The sequence below is a fragment of the Talpa occidentalis genome, unplaced genomic scaffold (genome assembly GCF_014898055.3).
Source record: "Talpa occidentalis isolate TD23 unplaced genomic scaffold, MPIMG_talOcc4v2.1 talOcc4.12, whole genome shotgun sequence".
NCBI classification, from domain to species: domain Eukaryota; kingdom Metazoa; phylum Chordata; class Mammalia; order Eulipotyphla; family Talpidae; genus Talpa; species Talpa occidentalis.
Genome location: NW_023601212.1, coordinates 32,212,656 through 32,232,361, shown reverse-complemented (window position 1 = coordinate 32,232,361; position 19,706 = coordinate 32,212,656). Strand labels below are relative to the sequence as shown.

Below are 19,706 nucleotides of genomic sequence, written 5' to 3'. Positions count from 1 at the left end.
GACTGGTCGGCCCCCACTAGGATGAATCCTGTGGGCCCCAGGACCGTCGTTCCCAGGTGGCAGCTGCTCACACCACCAGCCTGCTTAGCTTGATGTACACCCTCCTGGGCATGTTATTTTCTTCTTCCGTCAGAGAGTTTCAGAACTTAAGCTGAAGTATTACTCGCCTAGCTCATCACTTGTCGATATAAAGTCCTTCTCCCACACATAAATCTCCCTTTCTCAGAATAGACTTCCCAGTCGCTCTCAGTCTCCACCCCTCCCGTCCCCAGGTCTGGAGACCAGCAGGCTGCTGTGTGCACGCGTGTGCCTATGGGCGTGTTCCCGTGTGTGTATACACACCCCTCCTCCAGCCATGTCCTGTTCACTCCTAGCGGCATATCTGAGACCCCTGGGGGAACTTCCCCTGACTTTCCCTGTGCTTATGGCCTCAAGGTGACACTCCCAAGTGACAGCCACCAGGAAGGTGCACCCAGCAGGCCTACCTGGGCCCACACTCGTGTGCCCACCCAGCCCTGTTCCTGGGAAACCTGACCTCCCTACGCCCAGTGCCCCGCCCCTCAGGGATGTGTCATCACTGAGGCATCTAACTAGACCCCTGGGTGACCGGTTCTCTTAAAAAAAGGTAACAGAGTGGACTACCCTGTGCCATCTTGAAGAGTTCAGTGGTATTCAGTACTTTCATGCTGTTCCCTGCTCCAGAATGTTTTTATTCTGCAGATGAGGAAATCCCTATTCCTTAAACAATGACCCCCACTCCCCACCCCCCCAGCCCCTGATGACATTTCTCCTTTCTGACTTGGAGTTGGACAGAGCTCAACACCTCACATACCTGCTCTCAGGCAGTATTTGCTCCTTTGCGACCGGCTCCTTCACCGAGCATGATGTCCTCCAGGGCATCCAGGTGGAGCCCGTGTTGGGCTTTCCTGGAATTTCTGGCAGATGCTAGTATGTGGGAGGCATGAGCCGCGTTCTCTTTACTAACCAGCCCCATGACAGGTGCTTTGATGCCAGTACATGAAACAAGTGTGCCCCGTCCCTGGTGCCTCTCCCCACTTGTCCTTCCTTCTCAGAGATTGGATCCACACAGGGGGCCCTGGCAGACACCTGCTGCCTTTACCGGCCATCCAAGTGTTCAGCACCTGTGAGACAGTCCCCAGGAGGAGCACCCCTGGCCTGGTTCTTGGGGGTCGAACCACATCTCAGCCAGTGGAGGGACATTGAGGGGAAGGGAATGCCAGCAGAGAGGGACACCTACACACTGCTCCAATCCCTCCCTACCCTGCCACCTTCGTGGGACCCTGACCGAGAGATATGCCCCTTACTCCCAGAGCCCTCCACTGGGCCAGGAGTCCTGGGCAACCCCGAGCTCCCCAGTGTGTGGCTGCCTGAGCAAGTGCCTTTGGAATGCTCAGTCCATCTCAGTGATGCGTGGCTACCCCTGCTAGCTATATAATAAATGACCTGTGAAGCATAGATCATGTCAGCATAGTCTGCCCTCTGGGGGATTGAGATGTAGGGACCCTCGATTCATCACACTCACACCTGCCTGCAGGACAGGGGAGCACATGCTGTCCACTCAGATGGGGTTCCCCCAACCTCTTAACACCTTTTCTTAATATTTTTCATCCAAGCAGTAGGGTTAGCTGACGCTGCAGGGGGAACTGAGAAATAAGGTGGAGGGGAGCTTCGGAAGTAGGTGGTGAAAGGATGGAGCTTTCCAGGATCAGGATGCTCATAGGGGACAAAGGCTTTCCAGAAAAGCCCAACACAGACCCCAGGGACGCCCAGCCCCCAGGCTAGGCGTGGAGAGACCAGGTGCTCTGATGACTAGGAGGCAGGAGAGGAGGAGGAGAGGAGACATCTGACCTTCCGAACCCCACACTTCTTCCCTGACAATATGTCTGGGAGCCAGACTGGGGAGGGGGTGGCACAAGGTGTCCCAAAACCCAGGCTGCCTGCCTGTGCCTGGTCCTTTCAGTTCCAAACTCAGGTTTCAAATCTGTGAAAGAGGAACAGCAAAAGCAGTGCCAGCACAGGGAGCTGAGGCCACAGCGGGCAGTAGCGACTGGGAGACTAAGTGCCTCCCAGGGAGCCAGCGAGGCCACAGGCCAGAGGCCAGGCCTGGCAGAGAAAGCCAGGCCAGTGCCCCAGGCTCCCGGGACAGGCCTTCCTGAAGGTGCTGAAGAGGACTCCTCCGGGCACCGCCACTGCACCCACGTCACACTGCTGTATGCTCACCTTTCCAGAGTCCCACCTCAGCACGGCCTGCTCCCTGAGGGGGGAGCTACTAGGAAACCTGACCAGAGTAGGAAACCTGCCCAGAGGCTGGTGAGTGTGGCCCAGGAGGAAGGGGCCCAGAGACCCAGGGGCCTCCTTCTCTCCCCCTTCTTCTCCAGGTGCTTGAATTCTGCTGATTTTTAAATCAAGGCGGTGGCAATTCTTATAACTGTTAGAATTTATATAATCTAACATTTTTAATTATGCTAGATGTTTTCTGTGAATTCCCTCTTTAAGCTCAAAAATAGAATTATGGATAAGGAAAATGAGACCCAGAGAAATTTGGTGCAGTATCTGTTTTGTGGCGGGCCCAGACCTTGGGACGAGATCCAGGGAAGTCATGCCTGAAGCCCCCAGAAGCCATGTGTCTGGGGACAGAGGACAGACATGAAACCACAAGCGCCCGGCAGGGAATATGGCTGGACATGCGCGGTGTGGACCCTGAGAGCTCTCATCCCCGAGGAGGAACAGGGTGGGCAAGGCTTCGCCACTGAGGGTGAGGAGCTCAGGGCATCTCGCCTAGTCAGCTCGCTCACCAAGAACTGCTCAGACACCAGCACCCAAGGAGAGTGAGGCAGGGAGAGGCCTGGGTGACACAGAGTGGTGGGGACAGACCAGCACTGTGGCTCACACCGTCCCACCAGGGATTTCAAGTCCCAGCCTCAACTCACCTGCCCTCGTAGTCCTGATCCAGACCTTGCCAACCACATGTTCTACTCACTGGTCTGCGGGGGCCAGAGAGGCCAGGTCAGTCAGCACACCTGGGCCAGGCCACATGCCATGGACCCTCATTGCAACCAGTGCCAGCACCCACCCCAGGCAGCACAGCCCTTGAGCCTGTCCCAGGACGCCTGGGTCACTCCACCCCTCATGCCTTCCATTCTTCTAAATCTTTAGGATTACAGGAGTTTATTGATCAAAAGAGATAACTAGTATGAAGACTCTCTGGGCCTCCTCGAGATGAGGGGCAGTGAGACCAGGACTGGAGGCCTACACCCTGCCAGCCCCCTCGATTCAGAGTGCTGGGAGACTGCAGTGTCCCTAGGTCCTGGGCTATTCTCTGACTGCAGCCTCAGCAGGGAATGTGCTGGCCCCACTGTTCCTGCAAAAGGGGAGGCTGCCCTCTTGACTGTCCATGCTGCTGTGCTGCTCACGGTCACTTGTCTTGCCCACTTTCGCTCAGACCTGCGCATCAGGTTCTGCTGCATCCTCTGCTCCTGCCTCTCTCCCTCCCCTGATGTAGGTACCTACACTGGCCTGATCTCATGGGCACACCGCCTTATAGGGCACCAAGCATGGAACCAAGCAGGTGGAAAAGGCTGGGCTGTTTGAAAGTGTCGCTTAATCATAACCCGTGGCTACCACCTTGTCCTGGGTTGTGCACTTCCCGGTGCGGTCATCCCGTTGTCAAGGGGAGGAGGGCACTGAGGACCTGGCAGCAATGAGAACCCCTTTGCTTCCAGAGTTCGGAACTTGGAGATAGGGGAGTGGGGCAGAGGAGCTGGGTTTGCTCGTAGTGGTTGACTGCCTGGCTAGCCTGTCATGCAGGGTGAAGACCAAACCTGGGAGTGGGCAGAGGAGACCCTGCCCACTGCCCTGGGCAGTTACTGGCCATGCCTGTTGATGACTCACCGACTCATCTCAGCACATGCAGCTGCCCTGCTTTGAATAATTAAGTATATGGTCACAACAGCTCTGGTGACCTGGCCAGGGGAGGTGACTTCAGCTTATAGGTCTGGGGGAGACCCTGAGTTTCCACTGACCCCAGTACAGGTGTGGGAAAAGCCCCTGGGAGGGAACCAGCTGCCATTTCCCAGGAGAAATGTGACAGCCTCCCGCCACCACTACCCAGGATGGTAAGGAGTGGGCCTTGGACAGGGGTGTGGCCAGACCACTGTCTGGCGGGACCCAGGAGACCTGGGACACTCTGCCCCTTTTATTCTAAATCTTTAGGATTACAGGACTTTATTGATTGAAAAAGATAACTAGCATGAAGTTGTCTGGAAGCCACATGGCACCACTGAGTATAATATCAATTGTCCTGACATTAACTTTCAGGGGAGGTTGCCCCATCCTCAGCACCACAGAAAAAGTGGACTGGCCTCTCCCTGTCACCCCATCTCCAGCCTGGATGCTGAGGGAACATCAGGTCATCTTTGATATGGACAGAGACTGCCTATGGGTCAGAACCATAGCCAACCTGGCCGAGGGCGCGTATGCCTGTGTCAGGACACCTGCGCCCTTCTTCAGGTGCAATGCTGGCTGTGAGCATGCACATCTGTGCACACGTGTGTAAAGAAGTGCCCTGTGAAATCAAAGGAGATCTGTGCTTTGCTGGGACAGCCTCCATGAGTGGTAGGATGGAAAACAACCCCAGCCACCCTCCTGAGTGAAATTACAAGTTCTGCATCCCAGAGGATGGGGAGCAGATGCTTCATCGCCTGTGCCAGGCTGACATCATCCCAAATCAGGCAGCTTTGAAAGGGTGCTGGGCAAGAGAGGAGAGGACCACATGTCCAGGCTGCCCCTCAGATTTCTACAGGGCAGGAAACTGAGACAGCCAGCAAGCCCAGGGCACATCCCCCCATACCAGGAGGTAACAGGTCTGGCACAGCAGAGCAACAGGGGTCAGAGACCAAGATGAGGTGGCAGGGTCACAGCTAGAAGGAAATTAGGAGGTGCTAACTTGTGGGGGCCTAGTCTGGTTCACTCTTTAGGGATCTTGATCTAAATGGAATCCTCTTTCCTGGAAACTGGCTGGGAACCAGGCATTTCCATTGGGCCAAGCTAGGTGGATGCTGCTGTCTCTCACCTGATCTACTGAGGAAGAAGAAGGCAGTGCCAAACTGCAACAGTCAGACTATCATGGCTGACGGGGGGCCTGGGAAACAGAGTGGATGTCAGTAGAGCCATAGGATAGGGCTACTTGGCAAAGTGCCTGCAATGCCAGGCGAGTAAGCACCGATCAGGGAGACACAGAAGATTTAAACTTCAGCAAATCAAAAAGGTGGGTTAGACAGTGGGTAGACTCTGAAGAGAAATCACCATGGAGGCCGAGGTCAGACCTGGACCAGTATGGGAGGGAATGCAGCCCAAAGCTTCGTGACAGACCAGGCCGAGGACAGAGGCCTGGCTGCTGCAGGAGGAGAAGGAACTGGGGACAGTCCTGGGAGTTTCATGTTGCTTCCTGAGCTGGATGACGGAAGGAAGGCTGGATAAGGAGCTGCTTCAAAAACGGTGGTTGCATCAGTCATGTTGTATTCAAGGGCACAGGGAAATATGCTGGGAAGTAAAAGAGGCATCACAGCTCAAACTCTGGAGATGAGGAAACCAAGGCCAAGAGAAGTCAGAGGCACCCATCAGTGGTTTCGCACCTCACACATTAGCCCTTGAGACAGGGAGGTGTCCCTTCTGACTAGCCCTGCCACTCTTTCTACTGCCTCTTCTTTGGGGGGTGACAAGGGGCTTTCAAGGTCAATGATGTCTATTCTGCCTTCCAGCAGCCAGTTGTTCATCAGTAGTGAGTCAGGATGAAACAAGGCCAAGCACACCCACTCCAGGCCTGCAAGGTCAACAGTGACAAAAGCTTCTATTTATTGGCACCAGCCACGTGCCAAATAGTTTATACTGTTATCTTTTTCTAATCACTCTAACAACCCAAGTGAGAGAAAGCATTATCTTTACTCCCATTTTACAGATGGGCAAACGCAGGCTCAAGGAGGTTACCTTGTCCAAGGCACACAGCAGAGGAGAAGAGGTCTCTCAGGCTATCTGACTCCACTGTCCTTCCATGTGTCACTATTCAGGGAGGAGAGCAGAGGTGGAAGGAAGATAACAGAAGTTGGTGGTCACAGTTAAGCTCTGACCTCATCGTCAGGAGCTCAGGGAGCTGAGAAACCCAAGGAGAACTGGCCTCCTTTTTGTTGTGGGCCGACTCCAAGGTTTCCCCTCTGTCCCCTGAACTCCTGCTTTCCATGCCTTTGTGACCCCCTTGACTTAGATGTGATTGGCACATGTGACACCTCCAGCCAACAGAACGTTGTGACGTCCCATAGAACTCTCTCTTGACACAGTCTTGCTCTAGAGTCCCACTTTCTGGCCACTGGAGTAGGTGGCCATGGTGGAGGAACCCATGTGGGAAGAAACTGAGAGTGTCCTCCAGGACCAAGGCGGCCCCTCGCCAGCAGGAAGCGTGGCCCTCAGCCCTGCCCACCACGAGGCAGTACATCCTGCCAATAACCGAGCCTGGATGCAGGTTTTTCCCTGGCTGGCCCCCTGGAAGAGAGTACAGCCCAGAAAATTTTCTGCAGCCTCGTGGGCCCTTTGGTAGAGCAGCTTGGGCTCCTGACCCACAGGAACAGAAGATAATTGATGTGCATGTTTTAGCTACTAAGTATGTAATCATTAGTTAGCAATAGGAAACTCATGCCTTTGTCTTGGGAGCAGTGACATTCATTTCGAAAAGCTGGCATGGCTGTCAGGGTAGGCATGGGGCAGGGAGAGAAAGAACAAAGATGGAGGGCAAAAGGAGTGGAGAGGATATGCCTTCCGGGACCAAATCTTTCCCCTGACTTTGAGCCAGAGCTGAAATTCAGAACCAGGCTGCAGTGTATTCACAGAGACTACCCTGCCCCTCCCCCCAAGTCTGGCAAACTCCAAAGCTAGGCCTGACCCTCACTGATGTCCCCACCACACAGGCAAGAACCCAGTAGTATGTGCTGGTCTCAGCTGGCCTGAATGTCCAGCTGTCCTGTAGGTGACAGCACATTCCTCTGACTACCTCCCCCACCCAGTCTTGTGTTGTCCCCTCATGGCCATGCCCCACCTCTTGGTGGCCCCTCACAGAGTGTTTCATGGGCCAGCAACATTGTCCGACAGTGTGCAATTCTCTGTCAAGTCTGTTTCCTCCAGGTAACTGTCTTCATGGGTGCTCTGACCACCTTTGTCCCCACTCTCGGGGTGCCAAGCAGTGAGGTGTCTCTGTGCTTTGTCAGTTTTTGCAGTCCCGGCAATAGCAGAACAAATGATATCCTACAAAGAAAAGAATTGATTTTTGCTCAAAGGGCCCCTTCCAAAAGGTGCGAGGCCCTGCTGTCTGGACAGGCTGGAAACCAGTGAAACCATCTGGGACTGATACCTCATTCAGATTCCTGTAGGGACCCTGGGCCTTCACTTCCAGTGTGCCATGTAGAGCCAACCCCAGTTTTCATTTTTAACTGAATCATAATCCAAGTCGAATCCAAAAACCACTTTTGAAAACCCCAGAAGAAAAACAAAGGAACTCCCTAAAACAATGAATTGCATTTTCTGATACTGTTTGGCTGGAAGAAAACCAAAGTATGAAAGAAATCTCTATGCCCAGCCTGAACAGAACACTCACTGCCTTCTGCCCAAGCCCCTGGCTTGGTTTTCCTAGTTAGAAGGAAACTATATAGTGCAGGATGGAGCCCATGCCTGCTCTACTGCCAGAAGTATCCAGGAGTGAGAGCCAGCATGGCCAGGCCTGGGGACAGGATACACACACACACCTGGGGCCTGGACCTTTCCTCAGTGTTGCACCTTGAAATCAGTGTGGGTGAATCCTTTTCTGGGGGTCCCAGAAAGGGACCCCCAGAAAGTGCCAGTGGACGGGCCTGAGGTGGGCCAGGCCAACCAAAAGCAGCAGTCTTCAGAGAGGGAGGCAGAGAGGGGTGGGCAGGCATGCGTTCAGAGTCCAAGGGCCAGAGCTCCAGCGGCATCACCAGTGGCAAACTCTGGGACCTTGGGCTCATCATGTAGCTCTTCTAAGCCTCTATTTCCTCATATGTAAAATGGGGGCAAAATCTCCCTGCCTACCTCTCTGCCTGCCTCATGATGAATCCTATGGGGCTGGTGTAGGGCTGTTACTGGCAGGGCTTGCAGTGCCAACCATGTGTCCCACAAGTACCTCATTTCACTTCTTCCAAGTGGAATGTTCTATGGGAACTCCTCCTGCCCCCTCCAAATGAGGGGGGCAGGAAAGGAGGAAGAGGAGCTGAGGCCTGGGCAGAGCAGCGCCCTGGAAGCCCGAATGTTCTAGGACATGGTAAGTGGAAGGAGGCCGATGCCTGTATCCTGCCCCCGTGCAGGAGCTGGTGGCTGGAATCCAGGGCTGGGGTGGGGGTGGCCAGGGGTGGCAAGAGGACAGAAGCTGGGTTAATGAAGTATGGATTGACTGGACTGGGAGCTGATAAGCTCTGGCATTGGGCTTTTCCTGAGCAGTGGCAGCAGAATCAATACTAATCCCTTGATCCCATTAGGGGCTTCTGCCGATCTTTGGGACAAAGTCTGGGTCTGCCTTCGAGGGACAACTGTCTGAGACTGGAGGGTAAAGCTGGGGAGATGGGGACACTGGCACCAGCTCCTAGAGAATGGGGGACTGCTTTTTATCCTAACACATACAGTGGAAGCTCTTTTAACTCGCTTTTCCTCCACTGACCTAGCACATCCACTAATGTTCTCCACTGCATCCCTAATGCAACTCACAGGTGTTCATGCAGGTGGGATGCCGGGGCTCCCCCTGGTCACTGGCCGGCTCATGCCCAATCACACCAGCTCACATCCCTTGGCCTGTTTACAATGGTCTTGTTTGCTGTTGTCACCACAGAAAATTACATAGACCCTGAGATATGGGCTGAAATGAAAGAAATGTGTGGTTTCCATGAAAACTATGTTGAATGTTCACCAAGAAACCAAAAAACTCCATAAGGTGAGTCTGGACAAAAAGTGAAGATGGATAGAAAAAGTCAAACGTTCTAAGGGCCTTACCCTATACACTTGAGTTGTTCACTACGTGACCTTCTGCTTTGGGTCACTTCACTGAAATCAACACTGGCGGGGACAGGCAGTGTGCTGTGGCACAGGCCAGGTCAGAAACCCTCAGCCCAGTGTCCCTGAGCCCATCGGTCCTCACTGGTAAAGCGGAATGCTACAGGCTAGCCAGACCTGCAAGGTTTGGATCTGGGGAAAGTGACTACATTGTTACATACCAGTGCAGATACAGCATCTCCTCCTGCTGAACTCTACAAGTTACTCATAGTAAGTTGAAATGTGCATGGTGTGTACACAGCATCTTCCCTTGAATGGACTCCTTTGATTCATCAAGTAGCTCCTGTTCCCTCTAACTGGGTAACATGGCCTTTACCACCCACCAGAGTGGCGTGGATGGTTTCTCATCTTGCTTATAACTGATGTCTGTCATACACACATCCGCAAGCACACAATTTCGGCAACATTACTAACTCATTACACATCGCCCTGAGTGATGTACAGGAGCTTCACATGGACTTTGTGTGGAAGGTAGAAGGTGCCAGAAGGCAGTCCCTGGCCCTCTCCCTCCCTGCTGCACTGCCCACAGAGTCCAGCACAGAGCTGCCCGCTACAGAAGCAGAATTAAAATGTGTTGCATGAAATTAAATAAGCCACCTCTTCAGGGACTAGGGGTGCTGATGAGGCTTTCCTCTGAACACCTGCAGACTCAGCAGGAAACTTTTCCACACGTTTGGAATAGCCAAGCTTGACGCCGACCTGGCACTCAGCCTGCTCGCCAGGCCTAACTGCTCCTGGCTTCCCAGAATGACCGACTTGGTCCCAGCCTTGGCAACATCATAGCCCTCCTATCTGGATCCCAGATGACTGCTGGTCCTCACGTATGACCCACAGCACTCTAATACCATTGGACAAATTCCTATAAGTAGAGTGCCTGGACATAGCCCATCTCCATGGCTTAGTGGCCCTTAAATAGTGACTGGGTTCTGTGGAAAGCTGTTCTGTGGCCCCTCTTGCCTTGCCTTTGGTCTTGCTCTCACTCACATTTTTCTCACATAGGCCATTTCTTCATCTTCCTGGAGGCTTATTGGTCTTAATCGCAAATTGCCAAAATGACAGAACTGAAACCATTAGAACTCTCCCAACACAGTCTCCGTATCTTACCATTGAAGACAGGGCCAAAGAGGGCAAGCTGTGGGACCCTGGTCCCCCAGTGGAGAGAGGGCCAGAGCATTGCCCTGCTGCCCAGTGCCCTACTCCTGGCCTCACACACTCTTTGTGCCTCAGCCTCACATGCACCACCCACTGTGGAATCACTGTGTCCAGGGGAAGGCTCTGAACTACATGGGAGGGTGGAAAGGCCTCCTTACATCTGCACTTGGTGAGGGACACGACTAATGATGTCAGGGTGTGAGTTGTCACCACAGTGGACCCTGAGTCCCCATACTCATCCACGTTGGCAGTTCCCTGTCAGGCCCCTTACTACGGCCACCCAATTCTCCTCAAACATCTCCTTCTCTTAACCTTGCCTCCCTCCCGCTCTGATTTTCTGGTGTGGCCAAGTCGTTCCTCCATTTTCTGTGTTGACTTTCCTTCTTATGCCAAGCAAGGCCAAAAGAGCAAGTTGGGTCTGTGGTGGATACTGCTGGCAGGGCTGAGCCACAACCACAGGCACCCCTGCCTTTCCTCCAGGGCCCAAGAGCAAGCAGCAGGCAGTCACCAGTGGTCACCATGGCAGGCTCATCTCAGATTTGGGCCTCAGATCTGGGAGTGGTAGAGGTACAACTTCCCCCCTCTGTCCCGCGGCCTCCATCCTGCTCAGATCCCCTGCCCTAAGCCCCCTGCCTCAGGTCCCCCCGACTATGTTAGCCCTCCCCTCCACAGGCTCTCTTGCCCTAAGCCCCCCTGGCCCAGGCCCTCCTACCACACACACCCCCAGTGCACCCTGCCCCAGGCCTGGTCCCCACATCCCACACATCCACCCCCTACTGACCAGCTGGCTTTCCCCAAGGCTGGGGGCTCTCTCTGTTCTGCTTAATAACTGCCTGGTAATTAGCTCCACAATTCTGCTAGTATGCTTATAATAGCCTCCATTAAAGTTATGGGGTTTTCAAGCCGTAATGGCTTCCAGAGTAATTAATGCACAACTGGGTTTATTGCTAAGTTTATTTTTAGAGCTTTTCACCCTCATTCCCCCTCCCTTCTCTTCATCGATGTTTTGACCAAAAAAGATGGGATAGGATCAGAACAGTTTCCTCGGCCCCCTTGCATCCTTACCTCCATCTGAATCCTTGCCCCTCTTCCTTCTGCTGCTCCAGCCCCCCAGGAGGAGCTGGGACCTTACAATGGAGGTAGTTTTGTGGAGGAGAGTGGCCCTTACGTGGCCCTCAGCCTGGCCCTGACCCAGACTCAGAAACTCTAGTGCCTGGAACCTCGCTTCCCATGCTCCTGAGGGCAGCCTAGAGCCAAAGGGCCTGTATTCATACCCAGCTCGCCCATGGCCTGATAATGACAATGGGGATACAACAGCACCCACCCCCCAGCACCGATGTTATTGTTAACAATAGCCTGTAAACTACAGGGTGGTTAAATAGGTGCCAAAGGTCAGGGGCTAAGGACAGAGAGGTTGCCCCCAGGAATGAGGTGGAAGAACAGGGAGGACAGCCAGGTAAATACAGGCGGACCACAGGGGCATGAGCCTCACCTTATCTTCTCCTTCCTAGAATAAGGACCTTCCCTCAGATGTAGATCATTTGAAAAGCTTCTTTGGGAGACGCTGAGAACCCAAAGGGAATATCCCGGCAGGCCTTGTCTCTGTCCTCTGTCAAGTGAGGCCTGAGAGGGCCCAGCCAGATGTGGTCTTGGCTCAGCTCTCCATAGCCCTGTCAGGCCTGGGGCTGGGTGGAGGTTGTTGCAGGTGGGGCATGAGGTCACACAGTTCATCACCTCAGTACCTGACACCCAGTCAGGCGTCCTAGGTGGGATCCTGGAAACCGTCACCCTGGGGCCATGGAAGAGGCATTTGTAGGAGACAGCACACATCTTCCAGGAATATTCCCCTTGCGCTGTGGCTCCCCCATGGGTCTCATCCAGTAACGTTCACCTGCAGCAGGCCAGTCATTTCCCTGCAGGGTGAGTTGGCCTTAGGGGAGGTGGGGCTGGGATGGGGCAGGGACAGGGAACAGGCCGGCCAGCTCAGGAAACCCTATGCTTTTTACTGGGAGACAACACCTGGTTCTTCCATGGATGACAACTCTATTTGGAGAGCGAAAAAGACAAGGAGAGGAAAACATAGTTTCCAAAACTGGGGTGGCCAGCATCCATCTCAGCCCTGGCTCTTGACACTGGGAAAAACGGAGAACATGCACTACCTGGGGCCAAGTGGGCACTGGCCTCTGAGGCCTCTATGGCACGTTGCTGGGTGTTGGGATGTAAGCACACCAGGGCCTGCCCAGGGTCACCCTCTCCCCCTACCCGCTACCCCATCTGCCTGGATAACACTCAGCACAGAAGTGAAAAGGAAGGTTGAGACAGAAAGACAGTCTCCACTGTGGTCACCAGAGCTCTTGGGGGAGCAATGCCCCAAGGAGGACCCTCTGCATAACTGAGAGGAAATTCAAGTTGCAGTCATCTGCATGGAGGGAGTGCTTCTCTTGGAGCCCCTGTGGCTGTGTATTGAGTGCTGTCTCCCCAGAATGTGGCAGTCCTGCTTGGACAACCTCCCCTTGCTGACACCAGGCCCCAGCGCCCAGGCTGCATCCCACCTACAGCAGGTGCTCCAGGAGAAGTCCCCACCGACGTCAATAAAAGCAGGGCCCTTGTAGCATTTCCACCCACGACCTGTCCCCAAAACATCTCTTGATTGTAGACTCCTTTATCCAGGTTATGAAAAACCTGAGCAGAATGTGGCCGTTTGCATAGCTAACATGTCTTGGGCACTATCTATGCATGCAGTGCCATCCTAAGCACTTTAAGGGTGTCCACTTATTTAATCTCAGATCAGCCTTGTGAAGCAGGCACCTGGAGTCATGAGAGAGGCTGTAACTTGACAAAGGGCTTACAACATGTTGGGGGCAGGGCAGTTGTGTCTGACGTCTGTACTCTTGACCTCTGCACGTGCACCCCACATGCCTGACTCTGGGAAGTGGGGAGCACCATGCACCGTGCCTGTGGGGGACAACACTCTTCACCCAGGCAGGCAGAGTGGGCTTTGGGAAGACAGCAGAGCATGGTGAAGACCCAACGCTGTGACCCCAGCCCTTCTGGGTGTCTGTCCCCCACCCAGGTCTCTGGCCATCCTCTTCTGCTCTCTCTTGCAGGTTTCTGCCTCGCAGGGCTCCTGACCTCGCCCCTGGACAGCCACCCCTTCTCAGACTTTGGCCAGTGGACTCCACAAACCTGCTTCCACAATGGGTGGGTTGTGAATGCTGGTAAGACCTGCTAGCCAACATTCGGCTCCTCTGCTCTCCCCACTCCTGGCCCGCCCAGCCCATTCCTGTTCTTTTCTCCCCTGTGCTCGCCTCTGTCTGCTGCTGCCCTGGGCCGCCCCTCTCCCGACCTTGCCGCTGCTCAGGTAACGAGGAACTGTGGGTCCAGCCAGCCTTGGAGATGCCGAAAAGACGGGACATCCTTGCAATCATCCTCATCGTGCTGCCCTGGACGCTGCTCGTCACTGTGTGGCATCAGAGCACCATCGCCCCACTGCTGGCAGCACACAAGGGTGAGCCCCCCCACCCACCCCAAGCCCTGGCCCTAGCCCTGGCCCCAGCCCTGGTCAGCCTTGGAAACAACAGTGACCAGCACTGCAGGGCTCTTATTTTCAGTCATTGAGTACCTAGAAGGGGCCAGAGGATGATCTAGGGCAATGACCATACACTTTGGGTATCTTGGCCCCTTTAGGGACATGGCACATATACACATGCTCACAGAGACATTTGTGGACAGCTCCGCACCCACTTCTAGGACCTGCAAGGACAGGGGCACTTGCAGTGCTGGCAGAGATGGTGGACAGCATTCCTGGCCTGTATTGTGTCTTAAAACCTTCCAGGGAGAATATATTGTTAGCCCCTCTTTTCTGGTTAGCCCCTGACCTAGTCCTATCTAGTGAAAACTTGCTTAGACAGAGGAAAAGTCTCATGAAGAACTGAGGTTAAAACCAGTTTCTTGTGACTGAATCCAGAGCTTTCTTCTGCTCCATCTTGCCTATGCCTCTCACACCAGGACTCCCTGCACCCCAAAATCTCCCATGGCTCCATGTCTGATATGCCCCCCACTCCTTAGTCTTCAGTGTCACAACCTCTTCTCCTCTCCTCCTCCCTCTCCTCCTGCACAAACTCAACACTCCAGGGCAGCAATTCTCCAACTGAAATGCACACCCATTACATGGGGAGTAAGAGAGACAGCAGGTCAAGGGCAGAGGCCTAAGGGTCTGCCCATGTTCCATAAGCCCAAGTGGTTGGAATGCAAGCAGGAGCTAAGAATCAGAGTCTAAAGCGGGCTGCTGCACCAGTTAAACCAGGTCCCACTCAGCCCCAATGATGCCAGAAGCTTCCACCAGGAAGGGCCAAGGTAAATATCCTTCAATCCCTACTGCCCAAAGCTGGGCACTTAATGCTTTTCCTCCTGACGTTTATCCTCTTCCCAACCCCATGCCCCCTTTGGCACTTATCATTTTAGAATTGTTATCCTGCAACCACACAATCCCAGAGGGATTAAAACCACTGTGTGTGAAGTGCCATGATATCATGTCGTTTCCATTCTTGGCAGAGGTCGCAGGCCAGAGCTGTCGAGCGGTTTTGCTAAGTACTGATGTTGCTTGAGGATGGGGAATTGGCAATTCTGTCTCCCCAGAGCATGCCAAGAGGGATTGAATGAAAGTGGTAGTGAAATAAAGTTAGGGTCACCAAGAGGCCTCCATGACTCAAAGGCTGCAGAAGCCCCAAAGCCAGAAGAATGAGTCACAGACGTGGAGAACCCTCCCAGGCACATGTCTGCCTGTTTGGGATTATTCCAGCAGCAGGAGATTGTTGCAAATGCTTCTAAATCTCCTGCTCAGACCTCAGTTTCCAAAACTTTATAGCCTGCAGGATAAATTAATCCTTAGCTCTATCCTGGTTGCAATCCAGCAACCCATCATCCCTCTTCACTCTATGTTGTTGCCTTTTCAGTTTGACCCAAAACTCCTCCAAAAAGCCCTTGCTCAGCTGCCTCTGTGCTAGTCTTCCCACCCCCTGCATCCACACCCCTCGGCCATCGTGCCCACGGCCCAGGTGCAGGCTCCTGTAGCCACTGCTGGGCCTTGGTGTGCCATCAGCCTGCGTGAGCTCCCTTGGAGCCAGGGCAATGTCTTGTGATTCATGGGTAGAGTCCAGCATCAGACCTCACTCAAGCACCCACATGCCCAGTCACAGTGGCAGGAGGAGAAGTGACAGAACAGCTGATGCACCATCACCCTTCAGCTGCACTTCAACCCTTCCTGTCACTGACAGCTCATTCCATGCCCCCCATCATCTGTAAAGCCGTGAGGAAGCAGGGCTGGCTACCGGCTGTCTATCCATGGGGAAATAATAACTGCCTGGCAGTGTTCTGAGCCCTGCTCGTGTATTGACTCATTAATCCACGTAGTAATTCAGTAAAGTAGATGCTATTATTAGCTCCATTTTACAGTTGCTAAAATGGAAGCACCAGAAACTAAGTAATGTACGGTCAGTAAGTGGCAGGGCTGGGCAGGGTCTGCGTCCAAACATTTCAATTCTTAGGTGTGTCCTTGACCACTTCCCCCTCTGCTGAGACTATATGGGACCATAAGGCCATGCAATCCTTCAGACAGACAGCTATAACTTGGACAGGGACTCATTAAAAACAATAATGCTAATGACCCTGATTTTTCCATTAATGGGACTGCTAGCTTCACATTGAGGAAAATGCCCAGGATGTAAGCTAAGAGTTGGAGCTTTAGATTGGGGCTGCCCCAGTTGGAGCAGAAGAAATGGATGAGCTACCTCTACCTGTGAGTGTTTGACCAAGCGCCAGGCCTATGCAGAGTTTCAACAGTGTCCTTCCTGGTGACCTGGGAAAGATAGGCAAACATTCACAGGATGCTCGGGTGGCTAGTCTCAGGTGCAGTTAGTCTCTGGGTGGCTGAATGAGTGTGTCCAGAAAGTACAGTTTAGGAATCTGATATCAAGCTAGCAGATGAGCTAAAACGGGTTTCTACCTTGTCCTTTTGTATGTGCAAAAGTGGAGCAGCATCTAAAAGCGGAAACAACAGGCTCGGTATTCAAAATTATCTGGACAACTGTGGGGAAAACCCACTGCAAGAAAATGGAGTAGTTGGGTGTTTCCTTCCGCTGCAAGATTCAGAGGTTCTCCCAAGAAAAGAGAGACCCTAAACTCTGGAGGAGTCATGACAGGTCAGGGCAAACAGACCTCAGACTCTTTCAGGTCCACAGCATGTGGTGGCCGGGGCCACATTAGCACTGCCCTCGGACAATGCAACCTGCACACCACTGAGGGTGGCAGTGCCCTATGCTCTGCCATCCTGGCCATGTGGGGCTCTGGCCAGGTGAGAGCTCTAAGGTGGTGAAGGTCTGGACACGTTGCATAAACCCAACAACTTTAGAAACTGAGGGGGCAGTCTTGGAATTTGCTCAGCTGCACTTAAAAAGCTAGAGAGCATTCAAATGTGAGGAGGAAGTGGTTTTTTACTTGTCATTCTGAGACTCAGAACCAGGAAAATCCCCAGGATTTTCCTTCACCATCAAAAAACCAAGTTATGAATCTGATGACATGCCTACGGGAGGGGCAGAGGAGCGGTCCATCTCGGCTGGGAAGGTGGCCTCTGCCCTGTGCCCAGCGCCCTCTCCTCCCCACACCGCCTATCTCCCGCCCCTGCAGATGATGGCAGTGACTCCCGGCGCGATGTGCCACCAGGGGCCGACCCCAGGGAGTACTGCGCGTCTGACCGCGACATCGTGGAAGTGGTGCGCACGGAGTACGTGTATACGCGGCCACCGCCGTGGTCCGACACCCTGCCCACCATCCACGTGGTGACGCCCACCTACAGCCGCCCGGTGCAGAAGGCCGAGCTGACGCGCATGGCCAACACGCTGCTGCACGTGCCCAACCTGCACTGGCTGGTGGTGGAGGACGCACCGCGCCGGACCCCGCTGACCGCGCGCCTGCTGCGCGACACCGGCCTCAACTACACGCACCTGCACGTGGAGACGCCCCGCAACTACAAGCTGCGTGGCGACGCCCGCGACCCGCGCATCCCTCGGGGCACCATGCAGCGCAACTTAGCCCTGCGCTGGCTGCGCGAGACCTTCCCGCGCAACTTCAGCCAGCCTGGCGTGGTGTACTTCGCCGACGACGACAACACCTACAGCCTGGAGCTCTTTGAGGAGGTGTGGGACTAGGGCAGAGGGTAAAGGAGGGGCTGGAGGGCCACAGCCTGGCAGGAATGGAGCCCCCCCCCAAATCTACCCCCACCCCTCCCACTGCACTCCTGCGAGGGGGCTTTGGGATCTGAACACACAGGGGAACCAGGGAATGGGGTGTAGGTGTAGGTCAGCATAGACTGCAGGGAAACATGAATGGAAACACCTTGCTGCAGGTCTCAGCCGCCCTCCCACCCACTGGTGCCCCCGTAAAGGGGGGAAAGTTGGTATGGGGTCTTCAGCCATTTTTCTGGCCTTAGAAGCATTGTCTGAATGAGGGCTTGGGGTCAGGGGTGGTTTGGGGAGAGGGGTCAGTCCACATGGCTACAAGAAACTCTGTGGGGGAATAGCTTGAGTGTTCTTGGGGTGTGTGGGCTATAGTATTTGAGGGGAGGGAATGGAGCCATTTCAAACGATTGGGGCATCCAAGGGAGAAAGCTGGCAGCAGGTCATGTAAAGAGGGGACCTTGCCCACAGTCCAAGGCAGGCTCCTCCCAGATGCCCAGGGGAGTTCGGGGAGTGCATCTGGATGCAGGCTGACCTGGTCTCCTGGCAGCGTCAGATGGCCTGTCTGCCTAGAGTTAATTAGTGATTTCACCTCCCATGGGGCAGGCTTTATTCCCCTCATCCCTCCCAGGCATCCTGATCCTGGATTCCCCACTTGCAGATGCGCAGCACCAGGAGGGTGTCCGTGTGGCCGGTGGCATTTGTCGGAGGCCTTCGGTATGAGGCCCCACGGGTCAACGGGGCGGGAAAGGTGGTCGGCTGGAAGACAGTGTTCGACCCCCACCGACCATTTGCAATAGACATGGCTGGATTTGCTGTCAACCTGCGGCTCATTCTACAGCGAAGTCAGGCTTACTTCAAACTGCGTGGTGTGAAGGGAGGCTACCAGGAAAGCAGCCTCCTCCGAGAACTTGTCACTCTCAATGACCTGGAACCCAAGGCAGCCAACTGCACCAAGGTAAGAACCTCAGGAGACCTGACAGCTGGAATGCAAGTATTTCCAAGCCCCTCCAAGCCCTCCCTACAGATTGGGGAGAGGGAGGTTAGAAATAAAGACCTCAAAACAGCCTTGCCAAGAACCAGCCTAGAGACCTGCTTTTCTAAAACACCCTCCCAGGAAGGCAGTTTATCAGCTGTCAGGCAGCCCTGCTAAAGTCAGGCAGGGCAGTGGGGCAGGGTGGAAATCCAGTGAGGCATAACTAGGAACTGCTTCCCCTCCTCAAAATAGCTGTGCTGCACAACCTCTCTGTCCTAAACACACAAGTGTGTGTGCACAATACAAACACACATGCACACCCAGGTAAAAACACCGACACGTGTGCACACACTGCTTCCAGTCTGCACTTCTTCATTTAGGGTGTTGGCCAAGCCAAAGGTTCCTGAAGAACATTCTAGAGATACCCCATCAAGAAATCCAAGGAAGGAGGAGAAGCAAGAGGACATCTTGCAATCTATTTGTCTATTTTCTGTAGCTGTAGACTACCTATTTCTGATAGATTTTTTTAAATAACTTTTTTTTTGTTTTTTTTTCTTTATTTATCTATACAAGCACTGGCTACAGTCAGAAGCGTGGGAGGGTGAGAGAATTCACCAGAGCCAGAGAGGGGAACAGAACAGGCAGACTGACGAAATACACTGCTGAGGGGAGCAATGGGCGTGGCAGGAGAGGTCTGCGCACCATGTGGGACCCTCGCCCGCCGCCGGGGATCGAACCGGCACTGCAGAGGCTGCGGGCAGCTTCGCAGCCCAGCGCTCAACCACTGCGCCACCAGGGGAGGCCCTGATAGATATTTTTAATACATCACACATACATACTGCAGGGATGAGGGGTATGTTGAAATAAAGAACAATGGAGGCATTTTTATGGCACAGGGCAGAATGGGAGGGGACAGGATAAATACTTGCACAGAATGGGAGGGAGCAGGGAGGTGGCCGGGGTCGAGGCCGGCCCCATGTCTTGTGTCTCTGGACACAGATCCTGGTCTGGCACACTCGGACAGAGAAACCGGTGCTGGTGAACGAGGGGAAAAAAGGCTTCACTGACCCCACTGTGGAGATCTGAGCCCCGGATGCAGGTATGGAGGGAACAAGGGTGGGCACGAGCTGAGCAGGGTGATGTAAATTCTGGTTTGGATGCAGAATAAATGTGGGAAGGCTGGTCTTTAATTGTGTGAGGTCAGGGCAAATTTGCAAGGT

General features: G+C 53.9%; 1 protein-coding gene across 4 annotated transcripts in view; it reads left to right on the top strand.

Annotated features, from left to right (window-relative positions):
- Positions 1-19,706, top strand: part of B3GAT1 (beta-1,3-glucuronyltransferase 1) — a 29,619-nt gene that overhangs the window by 6,412 nt on the left and 3,501 nt on the right. For 2 of the 4 annotated variants that reach the window (XM_037505675.2, XM_037505676.2), the window contains exons 2-6: positions 13,386-13,496; positions 13,640-13,786; positions 16,963-17,471; positions 18,172-18,468; positions 19,486-19,585. In XM_037505675.2, coding sequence (XP_037361572.1) covers positions 13,675-13,786; positions 16,963-17,471; positions 18,172-18,468; positions 19,486-19,572 — 1,005 coding nt within the window. In that variant the 5' untranslated portion in view covers positions 13,386-13,496; positions 13,640-13,674 and the 3' untranslated portion in view covers positions 19,573-19,585. Of the gene's footprint in view, positions 1-13,385; positions 13,497-13,639; positions 13,787-16,962; positions 17,472-18,171; positions 18,469-19,485; positions 19,586-19,706 lie in introns of those variants that run through there. The other 2 variants (XM_037505673.2, XM_037505674.2) reach the window with 1 other exon arrangement.